Source organism: Aquila chrysaetos, chromosome 23, assembly GCF_900496995.4.
Source record: "Aquila chrysaetos chrysaetos chromosome 23, bAquChr1.4, whole genome shotgun sequence".
In the NCBI taxonomy this organism is placed as follows: Eukaryota; Metazoa; Chordata; class Aves; order Accipitriformes; family Accipitridae; genus Aquila; species Aquila chrysaetos.
Window position 1 is genome coordinate 17,839,964 of NC_044026.1, and position 25,885 is coordinate 17,865,848.

Below are 25,885 nucleotides of genomic sequence, written 5' to 3' on the forward strand. Positions count from 1 at the left end.
ACTGTATGTATTTCTATGTTTTCTGTTTTAAATGTGGCTCTCTGCCTTGGTTACTCGATGCCCAGTATTGTAAATGAGGGCCTTTCTCTAAAGTGCAAAATTGATTAAATGTCAACATGAGTAATCAAAACATCAAATTTTGCCATCAATCTTGATTTTAACATAGAAACACTACTATGCCATGCTATGAGCAAGAAGGAATTCTGCCCTTCTTTTTGCAGAAGCTTCTTAGAAATACAGTATATGACAAATCTGCTGCCACATGGCTGACCTGGCAAAGGTGTTGGTCTTGGTGGAAGGACGAAAGTCACCTGCAGCTTGTTGCAAAGTGCCCTCAGCCCACGCAGAAGGTGCTCATGGTGTTCCACTGGTGGGCTGGGGGCAGTGGTAAGCATGCCATGAGAGACTCCTCAGGTGGAATAAACCTTCACATGTTGCCTGTTACACTTGTATTTTAATGACAGCAGTACAGCAAATGCTTCCATGGTTGATATTTAGTAAGAGTTTTCATGCCTTACAACCTTCTGTTTTGTAGGCTGCTGAGTTAAGAAATCTCAAGTAGTTCTGTTTAGGTTTCACATGCATGACTGAGTAGGAGGTAGATTTTACTAATTCTTTTTAATCAGATTAATGAGGAATTTATTTTCTGTTGCTGTGAGTGACTACTGCAGTGATCTAACTTCTTTGGCATCAGAGATTTGTGCATTTTTAAAAAAAAATCACTTATTAGAAACAGTGTGAGTAGTAACTAATTGGACATTTCATAAAGATTTTGCTTACTGGCAGATGGATGATATGACACATGTAATATATATGCAGTATTGCTAACTGTAGGCATTAGAAATCATGAGTCAGACCCTTAAAAGTCTTGAGAGTGATTAAGAAAATGTGAAGATTAACTCCTGTTCTTTGGGCCCCTAGGGTAACATGAGTCAAGCTTGCGACAAGGCTTGCTTGAGACTTTAGAAAGGAAAACTGAGTTTTTTGGCTAATCACATGTCTTTTAGAGTTGGAGCTTTAGAAAAAAAAGCACAAAACCTTGCAAGACTGGCAATAAAATGATGATTTGGCAATGCTCTAATAGAGCAGGATGCCATTAATCTGAAAATAATCACAGACTGAATTTATTTGTGAACATCTGTGCAAACATAACACAAGCCTCGGATAGCAAGGTTTTCCGGGTAGGGCGGTTATATCTGCTAATCTACAAAACAGTCTGCCTTTGCCAGAGGCATAAATCTAAATTTGTAGATTCAATTTTTTTCACTTGTTTGGAATGACTATTAATAAAGTGAGAGAGATAAATTGTTTACCATAGTAACAGAATTACCCTGTGCATGATGATGAAGTTGATGAAATCATGCATCGGAAGAAAACAGGAAGCAAGGCGAGAGCTCCACTGTTTCTACACTGTACGTGCAAGACTAATATGTTGTTTATGTTGTTAGACCCACTTGTTGACTTATTTGTCTCTCTCTGGTTGCGACGAGAGAGACAAGTTGTCACTGTTGCCTTAGGCCCAGCTCTGTCAAAGACGGTGGGTGTCTAAAGAAAAATCTAGACTGAGGTCAGATCCGCGTAAGCCAAAGGGAGCAATCCACAAATCCTGTCTCTTTCCAAACCTAGTACGGCAACCTGCATGGCTGTCATTGCCTAAGTTTTTCCAGTGAAGTTACTTAAACATTAAAAAGCTGAACTGAGCTTTTAGCACCCATGTCAGGTTGCAAGGCCATTTGGGATGTACAGATTGAGCATCAATCTTGGCGCTCGCGCCTGCTGGAGGATGCACGCATCTCGCCAATGGCAGTGCAACCCACGTTACAGCAAGAGTAGCCGCTGTAACAAAAGTTGGGAGGAGGAGCAGACTGGAAATGTGGGGCAAGTGCCTTTGATATATTACTTTTGAAGTTGACTAGGAAGTGGGAGATCTGGGTTTGATAACTACTCAACCTGAGAGGTTTTCCATGCACTCCACAGACCTTGCTGCATGAGGCCACCTTCTACGTAGCTCCTAACACTGTCTCACTGCGCAGAAAGGGCAGCGAGAGCCACAGACCTGGAAGGATTTTCTTCCTCCTTGAGCTGGAGAGTAATATTTCCATTCGCTTGTTCTGATTTCTCCGTGCAGCTCTTGGATTCCTTTTTTGCATGCCTTGTAGCTTCAACAAGAGAGGACAGCCTTTTCACCAGCCTGCTAGGAGATACTGAAGCAATTTATCTGAGGAATACTGGGCCCAGGTTGTGAGCTTTTGGAGTGGATCAAAGTCCCACTACAAATCTGAACTTTTGGTTTCTTCTGGCGAAGAACAAAAAAACCCCAAAACTTGTTCTTTCCATTGCTGCTCCAGCAGGTAGGGTAGGATTCAGCCCAACAACTATAGAGGATGGCAGCTGAGATACCACATCTGAACTTCCCCTCTAGTCCTCGGACAGAAGAAATACTTCCAGGGTGTGACTGATTTTGCCCTGGAGCAGGTGTATAACACAGGCTATTGAGCCGCAACAACAGCATTGCTGCTTAGAGAGATAATCCACAGTCAAGAGCTCAACACAGATGCATGTGCGTACATCTAGGTGGGCTGATTGCCTCCCTGTACTATCTGTATAAATGCAAACTGATTTGGGGCATTATAGAACTTTTACTTCATGGTTTTGCTCCCCTTTATTTAGGGGATTTTTGTAAATATAGATCGATCTCGCTCCAACCCCAGCAGAGATTAGCTGTTATTCTACCTAGTTACTATGACAAGAGCATTCAGAAACCTGTGACACAAGAGGAAAGAGAGAAGCTTGGGGAAAAAAAAAATGCACAGAATGTGTGAAGAGTAACTGCTAACTCTGGAGGGAGCGAGCTGGCAAATAACTGGTTAATGTGTACACAACGTGCAGTTGAAAGCAGGTAAACAAAAAGTATGGAGTAGGTAGGATCAACACTATGGTTTTGCCTGCCTCTCCTGCAATATTTAGACTGTGGTTGTTGGTGCCACGCTGGCAAGCGCAGCCAGCCGGTGAAACCTGGGCTTTCTCAGATCTCGGAGCAGAGATCCTATGCAGCACACCCTACAGCAGCTCTTGCTAAAGCACTGAGAAACCTAGTGCTGCTTAGGGAGAAAAAAACACCAGCTCAAGCATCCTCCTCAGTGTAGGACTGCTTTCTTCTCCAGTCCCGTACCAAACGTGATTTTGAAATGCTCACGTCAATCATTGCTTTTCTGTTCAGGAGCCTACGATGCAAAACCAGTAGAGGTTGCAACCTGGGTTTGGTTTTGCCACTCTTCTCCCCCAGCCTGTTGCATCAGCGAGAAAGCAGCCATGCTTTTTTGTACTTTGTGGATTGAAGCCACGGATGGGGGTTTCGGTAGTCGGTGACGCCTTGGGGTTGGGTGTCAGCACACAGACTGCCTGGCTGTGAGGCTGCCCGTGCCTATCTCTGCCTGGCGTGGAGGGAAGTGCCAACGCGGTGGTGGGCCAGAAGAGGCGACGTTGTAAGGCCGTGTTTGGATTTGGGAGAACAGCTGGTGTATGAGGTGGGAGTGTGGTCCATATGGTGTTAGGAAAGGGTTTGAGGACAGGTAAGCTGTGGGCCACCATGTGCATTTAAGAGGTTGGATGCAGCACAGGGTTTCTTGCGGCTTTGCTTAGGATCAGCGGTTGGTTGGTCTTCAGGCCATGCACAAAGCTCTGATGAAGGCGGCTGCAGGTTTGTTATTTGCATGGACGTTTGGGCTGAAAAACATAACACTGCATTTTGAAGCATTTGAAGCAGGGTTTAGATTTTCTCTGTAGTGCTTTTTTTTTTTTTTTTTTTTTTTTTTTGGGTCTGTCTAAACAATATTGAAGCTATTTTAGCCTTATATTGGAGATCAGATGAAGCTTGAAGCTATAGAGTGTCTGGAGTGAACTTTGCTGTTAATGTGCTCAGTAACTCTTCCAAATAGACTTGTGAATAGTCATCAGAGCTAACAAATCTCAAAACCCCAATATTGTTTCCTTAAGTCCATCTGGGAGACCTGTGTGCTGAGATAGATGAAAGGAAATGGTAAGAAATTGGGCTTCCTGCATTGAAGAGCTTCAAGGGAGACTTGCTCGTCAGGAGTAGAGTGCTCAGCAAGCAAGTGCCTCGGCAAACAAGGGTGGCATTGCAGGGGCGATGGTGGGAGCAAGTGTTATGGAGCTGAGAACGTACAGAAATGCTGAGGAACTGCTCAGAAATGTGGTGGACAAGTGGATTTTGTGGACATGTAACACATGCTTTCTAAGCTGGGATGGGTGTAGGCTTCTCTGTTACTGTAGATGAAATGATGAAAAATCCGTAAGGACAAGTTCATTTTCCAAGGTAGTATAGGTGCAAGTTGACTGTAGTCCCCTACCTGGGATTTAGACTCTGGAGCAGAGGATTAAAACGGAATCACCATATGCTGCTCAATCTTTGTGTGTAATTTGATAGTTGTTTCTCTAAATAATTAATTAGATAATGCTCCCTCTCATGTAATCAGTTTGGGGTTCACTCAAGGAGAACTAACATGAAGACCATCAAACCAGAGAGGATTTTATTAGGAAAACCATAATTAAAGATTCAAATTCTAAATGAGGACTTCTTAATTATGCTGTCGAAGTGCAGAGGGAGAGATATTTAGCATGTGGAAAGATTATAGAAAACTCCTGCAGACACCTCCCTTTTCCTTGATTTCATCTTGGAGCAAAACAGGAAGAAAATTCACATCTCCCTCTTAGCAAAAAGAATTTGACAAGTCTTGTGGAGCTATGAGTGGCAGACATGAAAGCACAAGAGGCAAATCAGTCAAAATATTTTAAAAAAACTTTTCTCTCCCTTAGTTTGACAACACCATTTCCTTGAATGCAGGGTTATGTTAGGTGTTTTTCCAGTCATCTTGTAACATTTCTTATGCTTTAGCTGAAATGTGCTAGAGCAAAGTGAAGTCAGCACCCTTACCTCTGATAACTAGCTTGAAAATTGTAAGTACAGCTGCCTGTAAGGACAGGGAGATGTGCATACCGTCCAGCCCTGAGTACTGAGGTTAGCAGTGGTCATTGGCTGGTCGGAGTGGAGGAATTTCTGTACTGTCATCTCGTGGTGACGCTGGACAAGGCACAAGATGATATGAAGAGCAAGGAAGGGTCCAGTTGATCTGCATATCAAGCATTTTCTATGCTCTCTGCTTCGTGGTGGAAACTGTGCTATTTTAAGAGTGTGTTATTCTAGAGGAGAAAGTTGTGTGCGACCAGCATTAGACTTCTTTACGTGGTATTTAATTAATTAATGCTTAATGTTTGGCTGGAAACATTAAAGAATTTTTTTTTTCCTAGAAGAAGAAGGAGTTACTCCTCATTTTTCAACTTTTATATCAAGCAAGCATTTATAAGAATACAGAAATATTGAGCTAGTTCTCATTCCATCTTACCTGGAAGAAGAAAAGGAGGTAAGGAATAGGAATTTCAGGTCCTGCTCTGATAGTAAAAATCTGTATCTTCAAATATGCAAGAGTAAGCAACTGTCATTATAGCGAGTCAATAGTAAAATTTTGTTATGCTGTGGACAAGTTCTATATATCCCAACTTCCATACAGTATGTATAGAAGTATGCTATGTATAGAAGTGTACAGTATGTATACTGCCTTTACAGTACAGTAAGTACGGAAGTAATCTTTGTGTAAGCGGTCATATATGAGTATAACTAGAGATGCTGCGGGCCACATGGGTTGAAGAGAAGCCCAACAAACTTGGTTCCATTCTTTGACTCATTTGTACCTTCACTAGATAAAGGAAAAAACTTTCTGCAAAAATTTGAGGCATTCAACAAAGGGAATCCAATTTAAACAATTTCTTTAAAAAAGAAACCACAGGGATAATTGCAGTTTTAATACAAAACTGGCTGAAAAATCACAAACCAAAGCAATTATGAGTGGTAAAATAGCAAACTGGAGCTCACTGGGGATTAGTGTTGAGCCTAATACTCACTTCTCTATAACTGACCTAAAATAATAACAGAAGAAAACTTACACATCAATCAAATTCACAGATGGTATCAAGAGGCTGCAAAGAAAGTGAAGACAACAGATAAACCGTCAAATAAACTAGAGAGTTTAGAGAAAAAAGGAGCATTCAAGGACAAGATGCAACTTTGATACATGTAAGGTTCTTTTGTGGATGAAGAGAAGGCTAAAAATGCAAATGTGTTCGCAGAAGTCTATGGACACTGATTTCATCAGGAGACATGGACTGTCTTATGTAACTGTAACTCACATTGTGTAACGGGGGGAAATAGTTTAAATTGGTTTTTAACAGCAGTCTTTAGTCCCTTGCGCCCTGTGCCTGAGGGAGAGGCATCCGTAACTGTTTTGTTTCACCGCAGAGAGGCTTCAGGATTTTGTTTTCGGTCGCTATTGGAAAGAAAGCAAAACTTTTTGAATCTGTTGTTCCCACTTTTGTCAGTGCCTGTGTTTTAAAAGGATAAGGTTTGGCTGGCGTTTTGTTTTGCTGGTGGGAGGACACTCGACCAAAAGCTTTAAGAAAATCAGTATGCCTGTGACACTTGTTGACTTTGCAACCATCGGTGATGTGGCAGGTTGGTACGTGGCTAAATGTATCTTTATCCACCTGTGTGTGTTGTTTGGTTCCGTATCTGCAACATAACCTCCTTGTTTTGATTTGGCACACCTAGGGCAGGTTGGAAAAGCTGTTGTATTTAGCAGAGGGCCACAAAACTGGATGAGTTTGTTATCCTTGGGTAAAGGACAAGCAAATAATACTCTGCCAGATGAGCAGGTAGCCAAGAAACTGATGACCAAACTGATTTCTGGCTAGCAAAGGACATTGCCTGAAGAAGGGAACCAGTACTTATAAAAGGAAAAAGCATTTTTTACGAGCAGCCTTTCTTTGATTATCAAAGATGTAACTTGGCTTCAGGGACAGGAAGAGATGAGGCTTCAGCAAAACTCTGCAGACACTGAACAAATCCAAAAAAGTGGTGGAAAAACTGAGGCAGTGATTCAGATGTTATTTTTTTTATCTGCTTTTCTATAAATCTTTGTTTCCTGCACTGACTGAGTAACATGGGGTTTTTTTGGTTGGTTTTTTCTTTTTTTTTTTTTAGACATCTTGGCAAAGTTTTATGTGCTTCTATTCTCATGGATCCCTGAAAAATTAAACAATAAACCAATGTATCTGCAAAGACAGATGCATGTATCGGAAACTTGGAAAATATTTTAGTGGGAATATGGAGGAAAGCAAGCTGCAAAATTGCTGGAAGATGATGTCTAAGGCACTGTAACTGCCATATGAAGTTGGATAGTTAGTTAGGAAAGGCTTAATTTTGTTGTAGCTGACAAATAGTCAAAGCAATGTTGTTGCAAGAATGAATACATCTTTGCATATAAATGACCGTTATCTGCAGGGCAGTGGGAGCGGCTGGTGGAGGGGAAGGCAAGTCTGGTGGCTCAGTCTGGAGAGCCTGTGGTTGAAGTCTGCCATTCCTGTCGTATTCACTATTGGCCTAAATTCATAAAGGTCTGAGGTCCCCTAAATGCGAATGAATAATTTAGCATCTTAAACCCCAAAGTTTGATCCTTACTCCCCACTCCCTAAGCTAGTTCTTTAGATACACAGATTTTCATACGTATATTCACCGAGTATTTAATATTTTGTTTCTGTGCACACTTACAAACAGGTGTTGGAGCAGCAGTTAGAAACCAAGCCTCTATACTTCTGATCAAGTTTTCCAGCCACTGGTTAAAGGATTAGGCAGCTTCTTTCTAGTCTACTGAATCTTTAATTACTTTTTGCTCAGGAATACGACCGCAACAGGAAGAGAGGGGAACATCCTGACTGTAAAAGCTGCGGCAAGGTGGTTGGGATAGCGAGTGAGGTCTATACAAAATAATTTGGTTAAAATGGAAGCCTCCCACTTCCCTGTCACGCAGGTAATGACTTTTCTCTGTGTTACACAGGGCCCAGTACAATGTACAGCTGTAACGCAGGAGAGGACTCCAGGCTAGAAATCCCAGTCCAACGCTAATCATAGAATCATTTTGGTTGGAAAAGACCCTTAAGATCATTGAGTCCAACTGTTAACCTAACACTGCCCGGCCCACCACTAAACCATGTCCCGAAGTGCCATATCTACAATGTCTTTTAAATACCTCCAGGGATGGGGACTCCACCACTTCCCCGGGCAGCCTGTGTCGACGCTCAACAACCCTTTCGGTGAAGAAATTTTTCCTGATGCCCAATCTCAACCTCTGCTGTCGCAACTGGAGGCTAACGTTATAACCGTGATTCGGGCGGGTGCTATCGCTAGATGGGTGCCTCTCCGTGGCGTCTCTTGGCGAACCCGGGTGCTTCCCCACTCCTGGCTCTGCCTGTTGCAAACTCGGTGTCTCGGTGCCCGGGTAATACAGTCACAGAAGGGAGGTGAGGCTCGCAGACCTCTCCACACTTGCATTTTGCTCTTCTTCGTAGCAATGGGACATCTGTAGGGTGGGATGGAAAGCTCCCCCGTTCCGGAGATGCCGCTTTTTCCAGTGCAATTTCTTTTTTGTTTTCCTCCTGAAAATCCACGGCTTGATCCACGTCTCCTGGGTGCTGTGTGGACCGTACCGCGTTGCGTGTGGGACGCACGCCCGGGCTCGCTTCCCTCCCGATGGCAGGGAAGGAACGTCGGCTGCAGAAGAGCCACGGAGGAGTGGGGTGGTAGGACGGCTGTGACCCGACAAACCTTCTCATCAGCCAGCACCCTGCATTTTTGAGGCAGAGGTTATGAATGTTGACCTTTCGTATGTTTTCTGAAAATGGCTGCTGTAAGACTTCCAGTTAATCGCAGTGTTTTAGCAGGTCGTAAATGTAGACTTTGTGTGTGCGCTCAGTGCGGCTTGCTTCTGCGTAGCACGAGCTGCTGCACAACGAGCCTTATTTCTGTAAACCTCTCATAAATGCTTTGTTGTACATTTTGAAATGTACTTAATTCTATAATAACTATAATTCTATAACTTAATTCTATAATATGTCATAGAAGGAGTTTGACCACTGGCTAGCTGTCGGCAGTACAGTTTTTCAGTATAATGGCTGATCTGTTGTTGAAATTATAGTTTCACCTCTAGTGATAAAGGACCTCTGGATCTGTCAGCCTGAATGATTTCACATGCTTTTTTGGGCCTACAGCTGTTAATAGACTTCAAAATCACTGGTTTGATAAAATGACTCAAGGAAGATTTCTTTATTGCAGCTTCATTTTTCATATTTTGTTTTTCTCCGGCAATTGTAGCAAGTCCGTCTGCTTTAAATTTAATTAAACCATCTTAACTTTGTAGGGCAACATAATTTCATAACATACAGGAATTTTCCAATATGAAAAAAATTAATTCAAATGCTTACTGTGAAAAAAATCTTATTTATTTCAAATGAAATGACAGGCTTTTCTCATATATTTAGCCTGACTTAAGGGTTAACTGTATTGCATAATTAAGCAAATCCTAGAAGGTTCCAGTTATTTTACTGGAACTTGAAATGCAGTTCATGCTTTCTAAAATGTTTCCTCAATATATTGGCTGCTGCTTATAAAATAGCAGTTGGGAGTAGTGAGCAGTGAACCTATAGTAAATCTGGGTTAATCTATATTCTTCAGAGATGTACTGCATTGTTTTTAAATGATGCATTAATCCCAACATTATCATCTTACCACAACTACTGGACCATCTTGTTATAGGGCTTTCTGGTTTTTATGAAGTCACTTCCTTTCAGTCTAAGTGCATCACTATTTTAATTGATCTCAATATAAAACTGTCTATGTTTTTAGAGTTACAACTGTAAGCACCCTGACATAGAAGCATATGATCCTCTTGTTTCAGAAAAACTATATCTCCTTTTCTGAATATCTTGCCAGAACCTCTTGCGAAGCGTGTAGAGTTATCAGAAGGAGTCGTAGAATCACAGAATGGTTTGGGCTGGAAGGGACCTTAAAGATCATCTAGTTCCACCCCCCCTGCCACGGGCAGGGACACCTTCCACTAGACCAGGTTGCTCAAAGCCCCATCCAACCTGGCCTTGAACACTGCCAGGGATGGGGCATCCACAGCCTCTCTGGGCAACCTGTTCCAGTGCCTCACCACCCTCACAGCAAAGAATTTCTTCCTAATATCTAATCTAAATCTACCCTCTTTCACTTTAAAGCCATTACCCCTTGTCCTATCACTGCATGCCCTTGTAAAAAGTCCCTCTCCAGCTTTCTTGTAGGCCCCCTTTAGGTACTGGAAGGCTGCTATAAGGTCTCCCTGGACCCCTTACATATATATATATTATATATATATATATATAATCAGAATGAAAATGTTAATAGTTTGCAGAAGAAAGTGTAAGATGAGTACGTGGTCTTCAGCTTCATTGTTGAGTTCCAGCAGCATAAAGGCTTTACAGCATACTTTTAGCTTTTCTCTTTTGGATTAAGTGCAGTCCCAGATGTCCTGTCAAAATAGCTAGATGGTGATAATTATCATGCTTGTTAATTACCACCATTTTCTGCTCCATAAATTATTGGTCTTCCACTTTCTCTTGTTAAGCCTCATTCACTGAAACACAACCTACCATTTCTTACCTCATGACTGCTGAAAACTAAGAGCAAGTGTGGAGTCAGCTGGGCTGAGGGAATGGTAATTCATCCCACTGCAGAAACTCCATCAAACGATGATGGCTTTGCCCTTTCTATGGGTGATGCTTGGGAGCGAGAGAAAATTTTCAAACGGTTTCATGCTGTGTCAGTGTCTGAAAGCTCAGGTTCACAAAAGCATTTCTCTTTGGTCTAGAAATTTCAGACAATCTCTTTGTTTTATCTGCTAGATGATCTCCAGCCCTGCTGAAACATCCTGAGCATGGGGTAGTTTGATATTTCTGGTTTTGAACTCTAAAGATGAGGTCTCCAAGAAATATTAGATAAATGAAAGAGAAGTAATTTTACCTTTGGAAATGAAAAGGTATGTGTTTCTAAGCTCAAATCTTTTCAAGCTTTATTTTCAGTATCAGGTGCTATATTTGCAGCTTATAATGCTTGCTCAGTATCACAAACATATTGAGTAACTCAGCTGAGTAAGGTAGACCTCTCTAGAATGCCACCACAGAAATGTTCCTACAGTAATGATATAAATATGATTTTGTGTGCTGGATTTTTTGGGGGGGTGGGTTGGTTGGTTGGTTGGTTTGATGTAAGACAAGTTTGAAGACTGCAAAGGATAAGTGGTCCAACTTTATCAGTAATTTAAATGTGGCAGGAATCATTGTCTGTGCTTCTTTCAATGACGCTCCAGCTGGGACTCTGCAGTTGCATGCAAATATCATAAATACTGCTTTATTAGAGTGAGTTGTGAAAGACTGGCCAGAAGAACCAGCAGACTGGCACTGGTGGGCTTGATCATTAAACGCTTGCTCTTTGAAATACCGCTGAATGTAGATGGGCATCAGGAAGGGTCTTCGCTGCTGAAGCAACAACTTTCCAATAATTTTTTATGCCAAAGAATGCTGTGGGAAAAATTTAAGTAGGGTTTGGGAGTGCCCTTCCTCCAACTGCAAAAGTACTTAGTACTACACAAATGTGCTTTGTTTTTGTTTTGTTTTGTTTTTTTGAGGTGCTGCAGAAAGATGCCTAAGCAATACTCCTGTCTTGAGATCTCTGAGCTTATGCATTTGCATGCCTGGAATATTGTCTTGGCATCCTTGCCTTTATGCAAAGTGAAATGAAGCATTGGCTCAAGTTTAACTTAGCGGCAAGACAGACAGTTGTATTTGTAAGTGAAATTAAGTTAATGTATGCATTCTGGCATGTCTCAAAGCAAGTGAAGCTCTTTGTTTTAGACATATTTACATAACTTCCTATGCCTTTTGCGTCTTGTTGTCATTCCACCTTATATTTCTACATTTCCTGTACCTCAGAGAACACATGACTGGAAAATAAAAGCTAAAAAGCTACTTCACCATTATATTACGATACTACATTTGATTTTTAGGGGAAGAAGGTGGATTTTTTGGTTTTGCTTTCTAGTGTCTGCTCGATTCTTTTCCACATTTCCAAAGTCCATGCTCTACAATTAAATTTTAACTAACCAAGAAAATAAGGTTTTATTTTGGTGGGATTCTGAATTTATTTGGGGTTTTGCTTTTTTCTTTTTTATGGTTTAGAGAATTTCTATCAAACTCTGTTTCTGTTTTCATCCTAAGCAAAAAAACCCCAAACAACAAACCAACCCCAAACAACAACAAAACCCATTTCATTTGAGCCAGCCAGCGGTCAGTGTGCGTGGTCTGGCTATCTACCACTTTTCCGTTACTGCAATGCAGCTCCAGGAATCTAATGCACCCTGGTCCCGTGTCTTCTTACAGCTGGATCACCAGCACAGGCTTGAATTGAAGTTGGACAGTGCAGCAGTGGGGAGAAAACTGAACTTTTGGCAATGTGAATGCTCCAGTGGTTGCCACTGTCAGTGGAGCTTGTGAAAGTGATAATGTAAAAGTAGAAAATTTCCAGCCACTTCTTAAGAGTGGCAGTTGTAGAAGCTTAGTTTTGCTTTTAGAGCTTGGGGGGAGATGAGGAAGCTCAGTCTTAAGCTACCAAAATAACAGCAGGGCTGGAAGAGGCATGATTCTGTAAGTACCTGTGGGAAAGAAAAAAAACAATTAAAATCAACAAATGCAAGCTCATTTCTGGAGGGCAGGCAGGTTGTGCTGGTTATGTTGACTGGCATCCCAAAGCAAGAACAATGGAAAATGGCTCATTAATTACAGCTGGAAATATTAAATGTGAAAGGCTGCCAGCGGAGTCAGCTCAGGTTTGTGACAATGATCATTTTACAACTTGCATCACGTCAGTCTCCCACCAGATTCCCTCCTACTCACAAAATAAGTGAATAGGTGACTTCTTACAGTTGCCAAGTAGTTTTGGGCACAGAGTTGTTTACTAAAAATATGTTTTTTTCCATGTTCCTGGATCTAGTTTTAGCTTGCTTGCCTGCCTGGTATCAAAACTGTGAGACGAGTGACCCCCGTGTTCCTACTCCTTGTTTGCGCTCGAGAACGATACAGACTCAACCCTGGGAAGTTGACACTACAGGTTCCATCTATCAAAAAGTAAGTATCATCACCTTCATGAGTCTTATATCAGCAGACCAAGGGGACAAAAGGTTTGAGAAGGTAAAGAAGTTCCCACAAATGCCGACAGTGTTCCCACCACTCTTAATGTGGGCTGGGACCCGTTAGAGTGGGAGAGAAACCCACCCTATTCACAAGGAAGGTGGGCAAGTGAGAGGATGTACTCGCTGCAATGAGAGGGTAAGGCAAACCCCAAACCCCTGAAGACTAAGTGGAAACATAGTCTGTGATTGGGAAGCCATTGAATATTTAGGGCTAGAAAAGTAGCAGAGGAAAAAATCAATGATGTTTCATCTAGTAGAAATAAATAATTGCATTAATAAAAGACAAATCTTTTATTCTAGCCATTACAGGTTGTCAATAATAACATATTCTCTCATTTTTATTGCTATTGTTTAATAACTTTTAATTTCTAGAAACAATAAAAGTGTCTTTCATGTTTCAATTTTAATGGAAAACACGAAAATGGCATGGAGTAAAATATTTTGCTTTAGGATGTGACAATTTTTTTCCCAATTAATTTACAAAATTTTCAAAAGTAACAAGAGATTCTTCATGCTTTTGTTTGAGACTATCTAAATGAGAGACCTGAACTGGCCCATTTGTCAGAAGTGCTGAATAACTTTTTTATGAACACCAGTCTTGTGTAAAGGCTATCAGCAAGGACATCTGAAAATAGAGATTCTTGAAATCACAACTTGCCTTCCATAATATCACTCTATGCTTCTGCAGGATCTCTGGAACCATCATCAAAAAAGTAGAGGAATTAAGCTGCGTAACTGTAGCTGCAGATGATAGCAGTTGTTCCTTCCTTGGCTGCATTTTGTTATTTTGACCTTCTTTAGTTAAAAATATAAAACACGAGTTGGTTTGACACTATAATACATTGCTACAGTAGCTCCATCATAGCAGGGCTGAGACCTGCAGAGTGCGCAGAAGTGTAAAGCTTCAATTTAGATAAATGAAGTACTTAAGTGCAACAATGCCTACAACAATAATGTTATCTGAGAACGATAGCTAACACTTATGGTACAATTTTTATGAAATATATGAATCATCTGTCTTTTGGGGAACCCATTGTAACTTCCTTCTCCTGGTTCTGTGTATATATAGCAATTTAATTTCTCTTTCTCACCCATCCTCTGAGGAGAAAAATAGTAGCAAACACCAACATTTAATAATCACAGCCTTCAGAAAGCAATAGATGCGCTTCAAAAGCATACAAATAGGCTAGGAGCATGCAGAGTTATGGAGGAAAGAACAGCGTGTTCCTCAAAATTTGCAAGCACCCGTTTGGAGGGATGCTGCGGAGCAGAACTGCCGCCGAGGTTGGCACCTTTTGGTGACCAGATCTGTCTGCCAAGGCTTGCTGTGGATTATTCTGGACCAACGGCTTCCCCAGCAGTAGATGCTATTGAGATTAGTCACACATCTTTCATGCTCCATCCTTCGGAAGGATCCTTGGAATGCGTTCCGGCTATCAGGGGAGAGAAATTTTTGGATGGGATGCTTGCCTGGTGTATAGCAATCTGGGCAGAATGGATACCTTTGGATTGCTACAGTTCATCTAGCAATTGATTTTATCTGGAGACAGGATTAGGGCTGCCAAGGCAGTTTCTTGGCCCGGTTACCATTTACACTGTGATTTCTCCCTGGAAAACCATGCAGGTGTATCTGGGGATGTCTTCAGTTAGCGTAGGGTGTCATGTGGGTTGACTATATTGTTTGATCAGGTTTTGTGTGTGTGTGTTCCTTTTGTTTATGCCTGCAAATAGACCATACAGTCATTTCCAGGTTAAAAACCTTATTGAAAAACTATGAGTACTTATTTCCCAGGAAACCTGTAGAAACAGTGGATACCCCCTGTTACGTTTTCTTTTTCAGAAGGGTATTTTCTAATGTTTTGCCCAGATTGAACAAGAAAACTTCCCAATTATTTTAATTTCCTGTTTCCCATGCACTAAGGTAATGGTTAGCAAAGTAGAACAAGAGCTGGCGTCATCTAGGAACGCTTGGCATTACAAAATCACAACAGGGATGAAATCTCAGCAATCTTTTCCCTTAAGAAAAAAAAGCATAAATTTAAAATTAAATTAAGTGTGTTGGAACAAAGAGTAAGTGTGGGCAGAAAAGAATTGATAGTGCTTACTGCAGTGTAACATTTTCTAGGCTGAACTGATTTAGATTTCAGAAAATTCTGAACATAATTTGGGCATTTAGGTTGTGACCCGCAAAGCCTGTGGAGTCAGTGCAGTCCTTCTGTTGTCCCAGTGGTCTGCGAATTAACAACTCGCTGGAGATCTGGATTAGCCTGGCTGCACATAGAAAACACCCTCTCACGTTCAAATCCCATTTCACCTTTCCCATGTCTCATTCTCCCCTAAAACCCATTGTCTATTTAAGAAGCATAATGACAAGAACTGCGAATAAGCCTGTGTTTCATGGTGTTTCATTTTTGATGTGTGGAAAAGACAGGGGTGACTAAAAGGTTAGTGCTTAAAGTCTCAGGTTGAGCATAACCGAGTTTCTCTGATCTCTGGTTGGACTAATCAGAAAAAGTACAGTTTCTTTTTGTTTGGCACCTTCTGTTGCATGACTTTAGTGATATTCTCCAAGCATGCGTTTTGAGACAGTCTCTGCCATGCCACTGCTTCTTTAGAGCAGATTTCATTTCGCTTTGGCGAGGAGATTCAGTGTGCCTAACATCGGTGCTCAAATCCCTCATGCTGTCAAGAGTGAAAAATAATCCCTTCCCTATGCCTTCTGCCACATACACAGATGTACAAACACATCCTGGGGCAAAATCCTGAGCATGCTGAAATCCAGCAGGGCCATTAAGGTGGGGATGGAATAGCATACATATATATATGGTATGTATCTCCAATATGAGAGGTAGGATTTATTGTAAGAAGAAAGAGGAGGACAAAGTAAAAACACAGCTCATGAATTTATATTGATGAATAAAGAATAGCATTAACTAGTTATTGCCAAAATTATCAGGTGAGAGTGTTATGCTTATCATTTTGATACGTTTCTTGATTTCCTCAAACTGAATTTTTGTTAATTTTCTCATAACTAACACCTCTTTTTTTATATGCTCAAAGCTTCCAAGTGAGGTAAGATTAATTTGAGATGTCTAAGGATGTTGATCCTCACACTGGTCGAGGCTTGAAATAGGTGAGTATGTTAACCTTACAGCTGGTTCCTGTCCCAACTGCTGCCCCGTGGCAAAAGGTGATACTTATCCAATTATTACTTCTTCAAAATGCTCATACAATGAATCTGTACTGGTTTTGTTTGGGATAGGACTATGGGGCTGTGTCTTGGATTTGTGTTGAAAATGGTGTTGGTAACACAGGGATGTTTTCATCACTGCTGAGCAGGGCTTACACAGAGCCAAGGCGTTTTCTGCTCCTCACCCCAGCCCGTCAGCGAGGAGACTGGGGGGGCACAAGGAGTTGGGAGGGGACACAGCTGGGACAGCTGACCCCGACTGACCCAAGGGATATTCCAGACCATACGATGTCATGCTCAGCAACAAAAGCTGGAGGAAGAAGGGGGACATTTGGAGTGATGGCGTTTGTCTTCCCAAGTCACCGTTCCACATGCTGGAGCCCTGCTGTCCTGGAGATGGCTGAACACCTGCCTGCCCATGGGAAGTGGGGAATGAATTCCTTGCTTTGCTTTGCTTGTGTGTGCAGCTTTTTTACCTGTTAAACTGTCTTGATCTCAACCCATGGGTTTTTGCACGTTTACCCTTCTGATTCTCTTCCCCTTCCCACTGGTGGGGGAGTGAGCGAGTGCTGGTGTGGGGCTGAGCTGCCTGCTGGGGTTAAGCCATGACAGAATAAATTTCACATGCTTTTTACTAGAATAGATGACATGATTAGCTCAAGGTTGCAAAATGAGTCACTAATGGGTGCTGCTATCTGTTGGGATCTCAACTATTTAATCTGTTGTGCTATCACAAGCAAGATTCTTGGCCTGAATGGTTGGCAGAACTGTGTTAGTAGGAAGATGACAGAAAAGGACACAGTCAACTTAAAGGAAATATCAGATTCCATCAGCTGAATCATTTCACAAAGGAAAACTGGTAGCCTAAATCCTGCCAGCTACTTACTAAAAATAAACTATTCAACGTTGTTTATTAAAATGCAATCATGAAGTATTGCCTTCTGTTCTATGCCTCCACACTAATAAGCAAGATATTTAGTAAATCAACTGCTTCCAACAAACAAGAGCTAGCTAATGAATATGAAACCCCTTTTGCAGCACTATAAAAGTTTATCCAAAACAGCGAATGCATCTAGAGAACAACAGAACATAGCTGTTTCTACTAGCATTTCATTTGCATGGATGCAGTTGGCAATTATTTAGAAATTGTTGACGTTTTAGAAATTTATCTGTAGTATGGCATACTGAATATTTTAAGTTTTTTAAAAAGTGTGTGACATAATTTGTAGTGTGCTTTAGGGAGGAATTAATTCTTCATAGCAAAGCTGGTGCCTTCTTCAAAAACGTCTTGGTAGACCAAGGGTACAAAGGAAGCTGTGAAACAGGCATAATGAGACTGTGAGACTGTCACAGTGGTGGCATCTTGTCTATGTTTCCATTTGCTCCGTTTTATCATGTACGTTTTCAAATCTAAGGGCCATCTTTATGATTTTCCTTTTTGCAGTACCTAGCAGAAGCAGGTTCTGGTCCACAACCACCTGCTTGGTGGAGTACAGCCCAGAGAACAAGCAAAAGGAGGGGGTGCTCCTGGCTCCACTTCTCCTGTATCCACCCCAGGACTGCTGCTTCCTGGCAGCTTTGCTCTAGGGTCAGTTAAACCTCAGACATCTCCTCTGCTTCTGTGTATCATAATGTTGGGTGCTTTCAGAAGATGCTGGTAATCAACCTAGGACTGGGCACCTTCATCCAGCCAAGACGATGTTAAGAAGCAAGAAGGTCTACCTGTTTGGGGAGGGGAGGAGAGGACATGGTTAGGAGATAGGTATGCCACCTGACATCTTTATTATTATTATTATTATTCCTTTCTCTTTTATTACTTTTTATGGGCAGTGGTTCTATAGAATGGCTGAATCTGAGCTAGTCACTCTGGTCTCCACTGCAGTGCTTGGAGATGAAAAGGTATGTTAAAGTATGATTTGTCTTCAGCATAAATTGGTGAGTAAGATAAATGGATGTCCTGGTTTCGGCTGGGATAGAGCTAATTTTCTTCCTAGTAGCTGGTACAGTGCTATGTTTTGGGTTCAGTATGAGAAGAATGTTGATAACACACTGATGCTTTCAGTTGTTGCTAAGTCGTGTTTATACTAAGTCAAGGATTTTTCAGCTTCTCATGCGCAGCCAGCAAGAAGGCTGGAGGGGCACAAGGAGTTGGGAGGGGACACAGCCAGGACAGCTGACCCAAACTGGCCAAAGGGGTATTCCATACCATGTGATGTCATGGCCAGTATATAAACTGGGGGGTGTTGGCCAGGGGGGGATCACTGCTCGGGAACTAACTCGGCATCAGTCGGCAAGTGGTGAGCAACTGCATTGTGCTTCACTTTTTTTGTATACTCCAATCCTTTTATTATTATTGTCATTTTATTATTGTTATTATTATCATTATTAGTTTCTTCCTTTCTTTTCTATTAAACTGTTCTTATCTCAACTCACAAGTTTTAAGGTTTTTTTTCCCCGATTCCCTCCCCCATCCCACTGGGTGGGGTGAAGTGAGTGAGCGGCTGCGTGGTGCTGAGTTGCCGGCTGGGGTTAAACCACGATGATGGATCAGATGTAGGGAGTCTTGGGCAACCAACTCAGACACACAAATTTACACCGTAAAATCTGAAGTCAGGTGAAAGAGGTGACAGCCATTCTCTGTGTGCAGTGACTACTGTTTACCTCATTGTTTTCCACTGTCTCATTGCTGTGTTCATTCCTGCTGCTTCCTTTCCACTTCCCGTCTCTTTCTGCCAGTCAGTTGTTTCTCTCTCTGGTACTTTGATTGTATAATTCACAGAGCAGAGAAGCTGATACTCCAATTCTTGCACTATGCCAAACACGCTGGGACTCTGGCCTGTAAACAGCTCCAATGCAAATTACTGTAATAAGCCTTGTTAACAACACGTTCCCATCAGGAGGGTACTTAAACACATTTATAAAACTAAGGATGTGCTTATGTTCCACGAAAGACAATGTTACCAAGGTATACCTTAGACTTCAATATGTGCTTTTTTTAACCCAGTCACGGCTTGTAACTTAGTTGTCTGAAACAGTTGATCTAAAACTCGGCATCAGCCCTGAGGAAGGGGGAGCCTAGATTGCATATTGTAATTAGGAAAATTACCGTTTGACTCCTATTGACGTTTCCTTGGCACTTCATCACCGGGGTGTGATTGCCCACAATCATTCCTTGCCTTTCTACTGCATCTCATTCCAGTCAAGGATTTCAACATGTTTTACAAATGGCACCAGATTCGGTGAGAAGCTCAGTGTCCTGGTAGTTGATTGATTAGCTGTCATCTTAATAACATCTACCCTTCTTATAAAATCTGGGCTTTCACATTAAGGCTCAAGTTTGATTTTGCAACAGATTTCAGATTCGTTCTCTTTATGCAGCTGATAGTAACTGTTGCTGTTGTTAAGTTTGGAAAACAGAGTTATGGTATTTTGAATCCTTATATTTAATGTATAGCGCTCAGGTTTGCAGCCCTCTGTGCAACATGTAGTTCCCATTTTCACTGGCTTTGACAGAGCTGAGCCAAAAAAGAAAAAGCCCACCCTATGTCTGCAGGTTTATGACACAGAATGCAAAGTAGCAGCAAGGCTTTTAGCACAGCGATGGTTTAAATTGGTTTTGTCAGCTGTTATTGTTTCTAAATTACTTCCATTTTTAAGCAACTGTAGGTAGGGCTTATTGATTGTGCTGTTTCTACGATGCAATGAGATCTTACTGTCCAATTAAACAGTGTTCCTCAGCAGTGTCTCTCTGAATTTTTATGCAAACCATTACACTTACAATATGAGAACAAGCTGTGTTATTGGGATTTTCTCAAACTGCCAAAACACTTAGCAATCCTATCCAGGCTGGTGCTGCAACCTTGCTTGCTCACGGAAACAAAACATCATGTGTGCAGAGGGAACAAGTGCAAACTGTACCAGAGGTCTCCTTTTTCTGCCCCAAGGTGATGGGAGGTGGAATGGGAGAACTAGCATGCCTGGGCAGGTCTAGTTTTTAAATTTAATTCTTTCTGTAATTTATCAAGAGTAAAATAGGTTTTATATGCTTTTAATATTCCTTGCTGTGCTACAGGAAAGACAGGTGCATAGAGGAGGAGAGAAACAGTCTGGGAAATTGTGGGTTAAACAGTTGTATCCTCCATCTATTGGTTGTTAGCACTGTCAGAGGCAATGTGTTTTGAGGTTCCTTCAACATTTCAGTACTAATTTGTCTGCCATTCACACATGTAGATGTTACAAAAAGAGAAGAAGCTGCTTAATAATGTTCCTTATGTAAAGGTTTTTTAAAAAAATCAGTTCTTACAAGGAAAGGTTAAAAATCAATGTCAATAAAACAAAAAGTACAACAATCATACAACTATTCTTTGAAAAAAATCTTATTAATCTCTCTTTTATTTTAGACTATAAGGAAAGCAGAGCTTTTGATAGATTAATTAGAAGCTGAAATGTGTTTATTACTTTCTTCTTTATATCTTCTCATTTTCTGTTGATCAGACTGACTTGATCTGCTCATCTCATCTTTGAGCTCACTTCATCATGAACTGAAAGTGTTTGAAAGAACCTGTGATGCCTGATAAAACCAGCTTTCTAAAACTTTGTTTAGGACTCCAACTCCAGATACTTCTCTTTGGCTTGGAGGAGGGGAAGGCTTAGAGGAGAAAGGCTTGCTGCTTTCCACCTGCCAAATTCTGCCCACCTTCCTGCAGCCTGACTCACCCATCCACTGAGAAGAGGATTACTCCAAAGGAACATAGGTAGCCAAATCTGTCCTCTCTAAGGATACTTTTATGAAAACAATAATTTTGTTGTTTAGGAATTAATCTCCTGTTCTCTCACTTGAAGTCAGCTTTGTATATGTGACAGAATTATTGTCTCAGGAGTGTCTGGTAAATACTGAAACAACCACCTAGTCCTGAGGAAAATGTCACGTTTGTGACTGGGGTACAAAGAGATACATAAAATTCAGTGTGTTAATGGGAATCGCAGTATAATCTCACCGGTTGCTGTCTTGTTACCGTCCAGGAAGCTCAGAGGGCTCTCTCTATTTTCCAGAGGTATAAAAGAAGCCAATCTATTGAGATAATGACTTGGCAAGAGACCACTGGTTTAGAAAATATGCAGGATGAGTTTTTCTAGCAGTCCTTCAGAACTAAATTGAGTTGGGTACTTCTAAAAGACGTGGGTTGAGCCCAGCCTGGGAGAGCTCCGCTCTGCCCGCGGGGTACGGTGGGGTCGGGGGACGGCAGCAAGCCAGGCACGGAGCTGGTGGGAAGGCACGCACGCTGTCTTGCTGCAGGTCCTGCATTTATCATCTCCATTTATTCTCCTTCCACCAAATTTCCAGGGGAGTCAGAGGCACATCGCGGTGTCCGTGTGGTTTTTCTCTCTCTCTTTTGGACTTGGAAAAGATGGGATTTCTCTGAGCAAATCCTCCTCTCCACCAGTACAGCCACATTGCAGATTCAGGTAGAGGCCCCTTGGAGGGTAGAGCCGCTTCGAGGGGAAGGGGAAAGCAACGTTCCTGGTGCTGCTCTTTCCCCCAGGCTGTAACCCGTGAGAGGGACAGCCCACGCAGGACCGACGAGAGCCCCGGTGGCACAGAAGGACGGCGTGGCGCTGGCTGTCCCCGGAGCTGCCCACGGGCCACCGCTTGCGCTGCCAGCTTCTGCTCACCGACGTGCGTGCCGGCAGCACCGAGGCTGAGTTCACGCACGACACAGGTAAGTTATGCCTGATGTGCGCTTCTCTTAATGACAGTTGTTGGGTTTTAATGAGAAAAGTCAACGGTGTTTTCTCTTTCCTCCTCCCCAGCTAACAAGCCTCAAAATAGGGGAAGGTTTAAAAAGCAGCAATGAGACCTGATATAATTGTACCCATCGAGCTCAGTGAAAGAAAAGCTCAGCTTCACTACAGCTGTATGTAAAACTTGTGGGGAGCTGAAGTGCAGCTATGCTAATAATAAAAGCAACAATACTAATGATTTACTTCTTGATTCCTGGCTTTTCTGTATTAAGTTTCTCTTACCAGAGGTAATGAGGAACCCAGAAAGTGTTTCAAGTGAGAGAACTCTTTTGCTTTTACGGAGGTATCATTTGATGTTGGAAGTGCTATAAGTGATAAAAAATGGAGGTATGTTTCTGATTAAAAGGTAAAATCCAATTCTATCTATTGGATACTGACTTGCTCTTTGCTATTGTGTGACTTGGGAAAATTTGTGTCTCTCCCTGTCTTATTTCTCTTTCCACCTCCCATCCACCTAGACTGCAGTCTTTTGCAGTTATTGACTACCTCTCACTGTTGTACAGTGCCCAGCTTAGGGGAATCTCAATTCCAGCCTTTTCATTCAAACGCTAAAAGAAAGAAAATACAGTAAGCAGTGACCAATTTTCTCCTCTCTGATACTGACTGGGTTAAAGGGGTTAGAACTGTGAGCCTGTAGGAGCTGCCAGGGAGTCCTCTGACTCGGCATTAGGATTTGCCATTCCACTGGTGACACCTCTTTTTGGGGAAAACCACATGCCGGTAGTCAGTAGGGACCTCAGGGAAAGGTGACAGCCAGAGGAGCCTGTCAGTACCTGTAGGAGGCATTGTGTGTCCAAGAATCCCAACCTCCAGACAGAGCACCCTGCTGCTTTCCTCCTCCGACACCGCCTGCGTTCAATTTGCAAATTATCGGTTGCACCTTTGCTGGTGCCTGAGTGAACACCACAGGCTGATGCTGAGCACTAGCATCTGCCATCCCCAAAATACTTCTACTTTCTATCTAATGTAAAAAGGACAAAAAGCTGTTGTATCTTCCTTCTCTTAAAAAGCCAGACACAATACAACTTCTTAAAGATCCTTATGTCAATTAAAACGTAATTTTGAAGGCTACCTGTGAATGAAAAGCTCATTAAGTTCATGGTGACCTTCTGGAGCCTGAACATCCTCTGAAAAGCCTTGCAGTGCGTACACATAATTTCTTTAGAAATATTTCTAACTTGATTTATGTTCTAGAAAGGAGAAGTGCAAAACCAATTTGACTAATTACAAAGATATTTCCTTTTCTTCTTTATCTGTGAGAAAAGATAAGGTTTCTTTCTATGTTTTTGTTCTACCTCGTTACACAGTATGAAAATTAACAAAGTTATTCTGATAATCCTGATACATGACACCTTTTGTTTCCCTTCTTCATTCACAAACTTTGGTTTTCTGCAAAAGATAATGGAAACATAGATGAGAGAGAAGATAACGGATATTGTAGCTCACATAATTTCTGCTTTCTTCTTCTGAAGACTGCATTCACAGGCATAAATGCTAATTTTCTTAAAATGGAAAGGAAATCTCCATGCCATGTAGATTTACTTATTACTTGTCATTTCTATCTCCTTTCCTTAATGTTTGAATGTTTCCTAGTATTAAATGTGCAATGTTTATCTCCTTGGATGACTATTCTCCCCCACTGCACTCTCGTCCCTCCTCCCTGTCTCTCATGTAAGGGTGTCTTTGAGGCTGGAAAGCACACAGCTGGTGCACGTAGACTGGTATTGCCTCTGATTAATGGGTCATCTCAGGCCAATATCCCATTGGATTTCTTCTGCTGACGCTGGTCCTTCACTTGTGCCCTAGCTTTGGTGAAAATGAAGTCTCACTTTGGTTTTTCTGTGGTTTTATTGAATGTAATAGCAGGGAAAAGGGATGTATGGCAGGAGTCCCTAAGCACCCAGTGAACTGTCTGTTGTCTGAAGGTGAGGGTCTGTAAATGGAGCCCTAATCTGACTGACTACCACTGCGTGGTGAGCAATATGTAACAGTGTCTGCTCCCCCTGGCTGGGAGAGGGTAGGGTCAGGCTACAAAAAGCATGGGAATATCATTTTCCCTAGTAATTCTCCTTCCTGGACTGCATAGGTGGGTTTGCAATCAGCAGAGGCTCCCCAGTAGGAGTGTGGCTGAGCTACAGAGAATCTGCTATTAGGCATTCTTCAGGGCTTTTTATTTTCACAAGCTTTAGGAAGGGGAGAGTGTACCGGAGCATGCTTAGGGCAGATGGAGCTTTTTAAATGCCTTTGGGTTGGATGTTTTTTCTTTTTCAATGGGAAAAGGAAGAATTAATTGGAATTTTCTGATGTATTTTTGTAAAGGCTCTCAACAACAGGCAAGCTGGTTTGTTCGTCTTTTTCCTTCCTTTCTTTAACTATCCTTTCTTTCTTTAACTATCAACTGGGTTTAACATAATGAGGTTTGCATACAATTCTTTGATGAGTGGCTGTGCAGCATGTGAACCATCAACACACATAGCCCGCCTGTATGACTCTGTTGTACACCCTGCTCCTGCTTGCAAACCTGGCTGCAGAAGAAATTTCCAAAGGAAGAGTGCTGATCAGCAAAGATGCAGGTCTATAAAATTCCCTGGGATATAGACCAATCCATTGCCACAAAAGCTTGCATATCTCTGTAACTGTTTATATGAGCAGTCTCATGAGTTTCCATGGAATTGCTCTTGCAATTCAAATTAAGAATATGAATGCATCTCCCTAAGCTGTGTTTAATTTTCCCTAATTGTCATGACCAAATTATGAAAATTACTGCAACACAGTTATATACCTAAGCGAGGGGATATTTTCAGATGTCTAAGATGAAATAAGGTAAATTTTCTTCCTTTCACTTCTGAATATCTTCCCCTAAGCCACCTGAAAGAGATCACCCGCGTTTCTGAGCGGTGACAGTGAGAGGAATGAAGCCAGGTCTGATGCTGTTAGAATTAGCGGGAGACTGTGGCCATGCCTGAAGTGATCCCGGGAGAGGACCCGTACAGATAAGGCATTTCCTTTAAGTGGCAGTGTAAACTGGCTTTCTGGGATAAAGGCATTATTATACTTCTGGACTGACATTTACTTTTAGAAAATAAACTTCAAAGGAGAGAGAACATTTGTGTTTTGCCTCCTCGCTGTTGCAGTCTTACCTGTAGGAAGTTGCTCAAAGCCACAGAGCCCCTAGGAACGAGTGGTGACTGTCCCAGTAACGCTCCAGGAGGCTTGAGTGTCTTCTTGGGTTTCCTAACTTCATAATACATGCAGGCAAGAGCAGATATATTATCCAGACGCTGGGATTCACCGGTCATCTGCTAAAGACTCCAAATACTAATGCGGTGTGCATTTTATGCAATGAAGCGCTCCTAAATCTCCACTGACTGCTGTTTTGGATGCACGGAAAATAAAGCAGCAGTAACAAGTCTGGAAGAGTATCTTAACTGGGAGTGGGGGGCCTGCACACTCAGGGCTCAGAGAAGCCATCTGGTCTCCCACTGACCACCTACAAATTCATCTGTGCTCTAGTGGGACAAAAGATGTTTGCATCAGTGCCAGCCATGCCAGGATTTTCAGACTAGAAATTAAGCATGAAGTAAAATGCATCCAGAGCCTTCATTAAATGAAACAGAGGAGCTGATATATTCAGTAATAATTGCAAAGGACCTTGCAGACTGTACGATCTGCTCCAGGGAGTGTTTTCTCTCATCCCTGGCAG

At 41.9% G+C, this 25,885-nt stretch overlaps 1 protein-coding gene across 1 annotated transcript; it reads left to right on the forward strand.

Annotated features, from left to right (window-relative positions):
* The first annotated feature begins 262 nt into the window (after window positions 1–262).
* LOC121232546 lies at window positions 263–21,113 on the forward strand. Its single transcript, XM_041119422.1, has 6 exons — window positions 263–370; window positions 6,109–6,151; window positions 12,992–13,125; window positions 17,825–17,968; window positions 18,211–18,279; window positions 20,984–21,113. Exons 1-6 carry the CDS (start codon window positions 263–265, stop codon window positions 21,089–21,091), a joined length of 606 nt encoding a protein of 201 aa, XP_040975356.1. The 3' UTR covers window positions 21,092–21,113.
* Window positions 21,114–25,885: the final 4,772 nt, after the last annotated feature.

Coding starts and splice junctions, on each gene's coding strand:
- LOC121232546 (XM_041119422.1), top strand. CDS start 263: ATGGCTGACCTGGCAAAGGTGTTGGTCTTGGTGGAAGGACGAAAGTCA. Junction 371..6,108: donor GTGCTCATGGTGTTCCACTG/GTGGGCTGGGGG, acceptor TAGAGAGTTTAG/AGAAAAAAGGAGCATTCAAG. Junction 13,126..17,824: donor CAGGTTCCATCTATCAAAAA/GTAAGTATCATC, acceptor TCCTTTTTGCAG/TACCTAGCAGAAGCAGGTTC.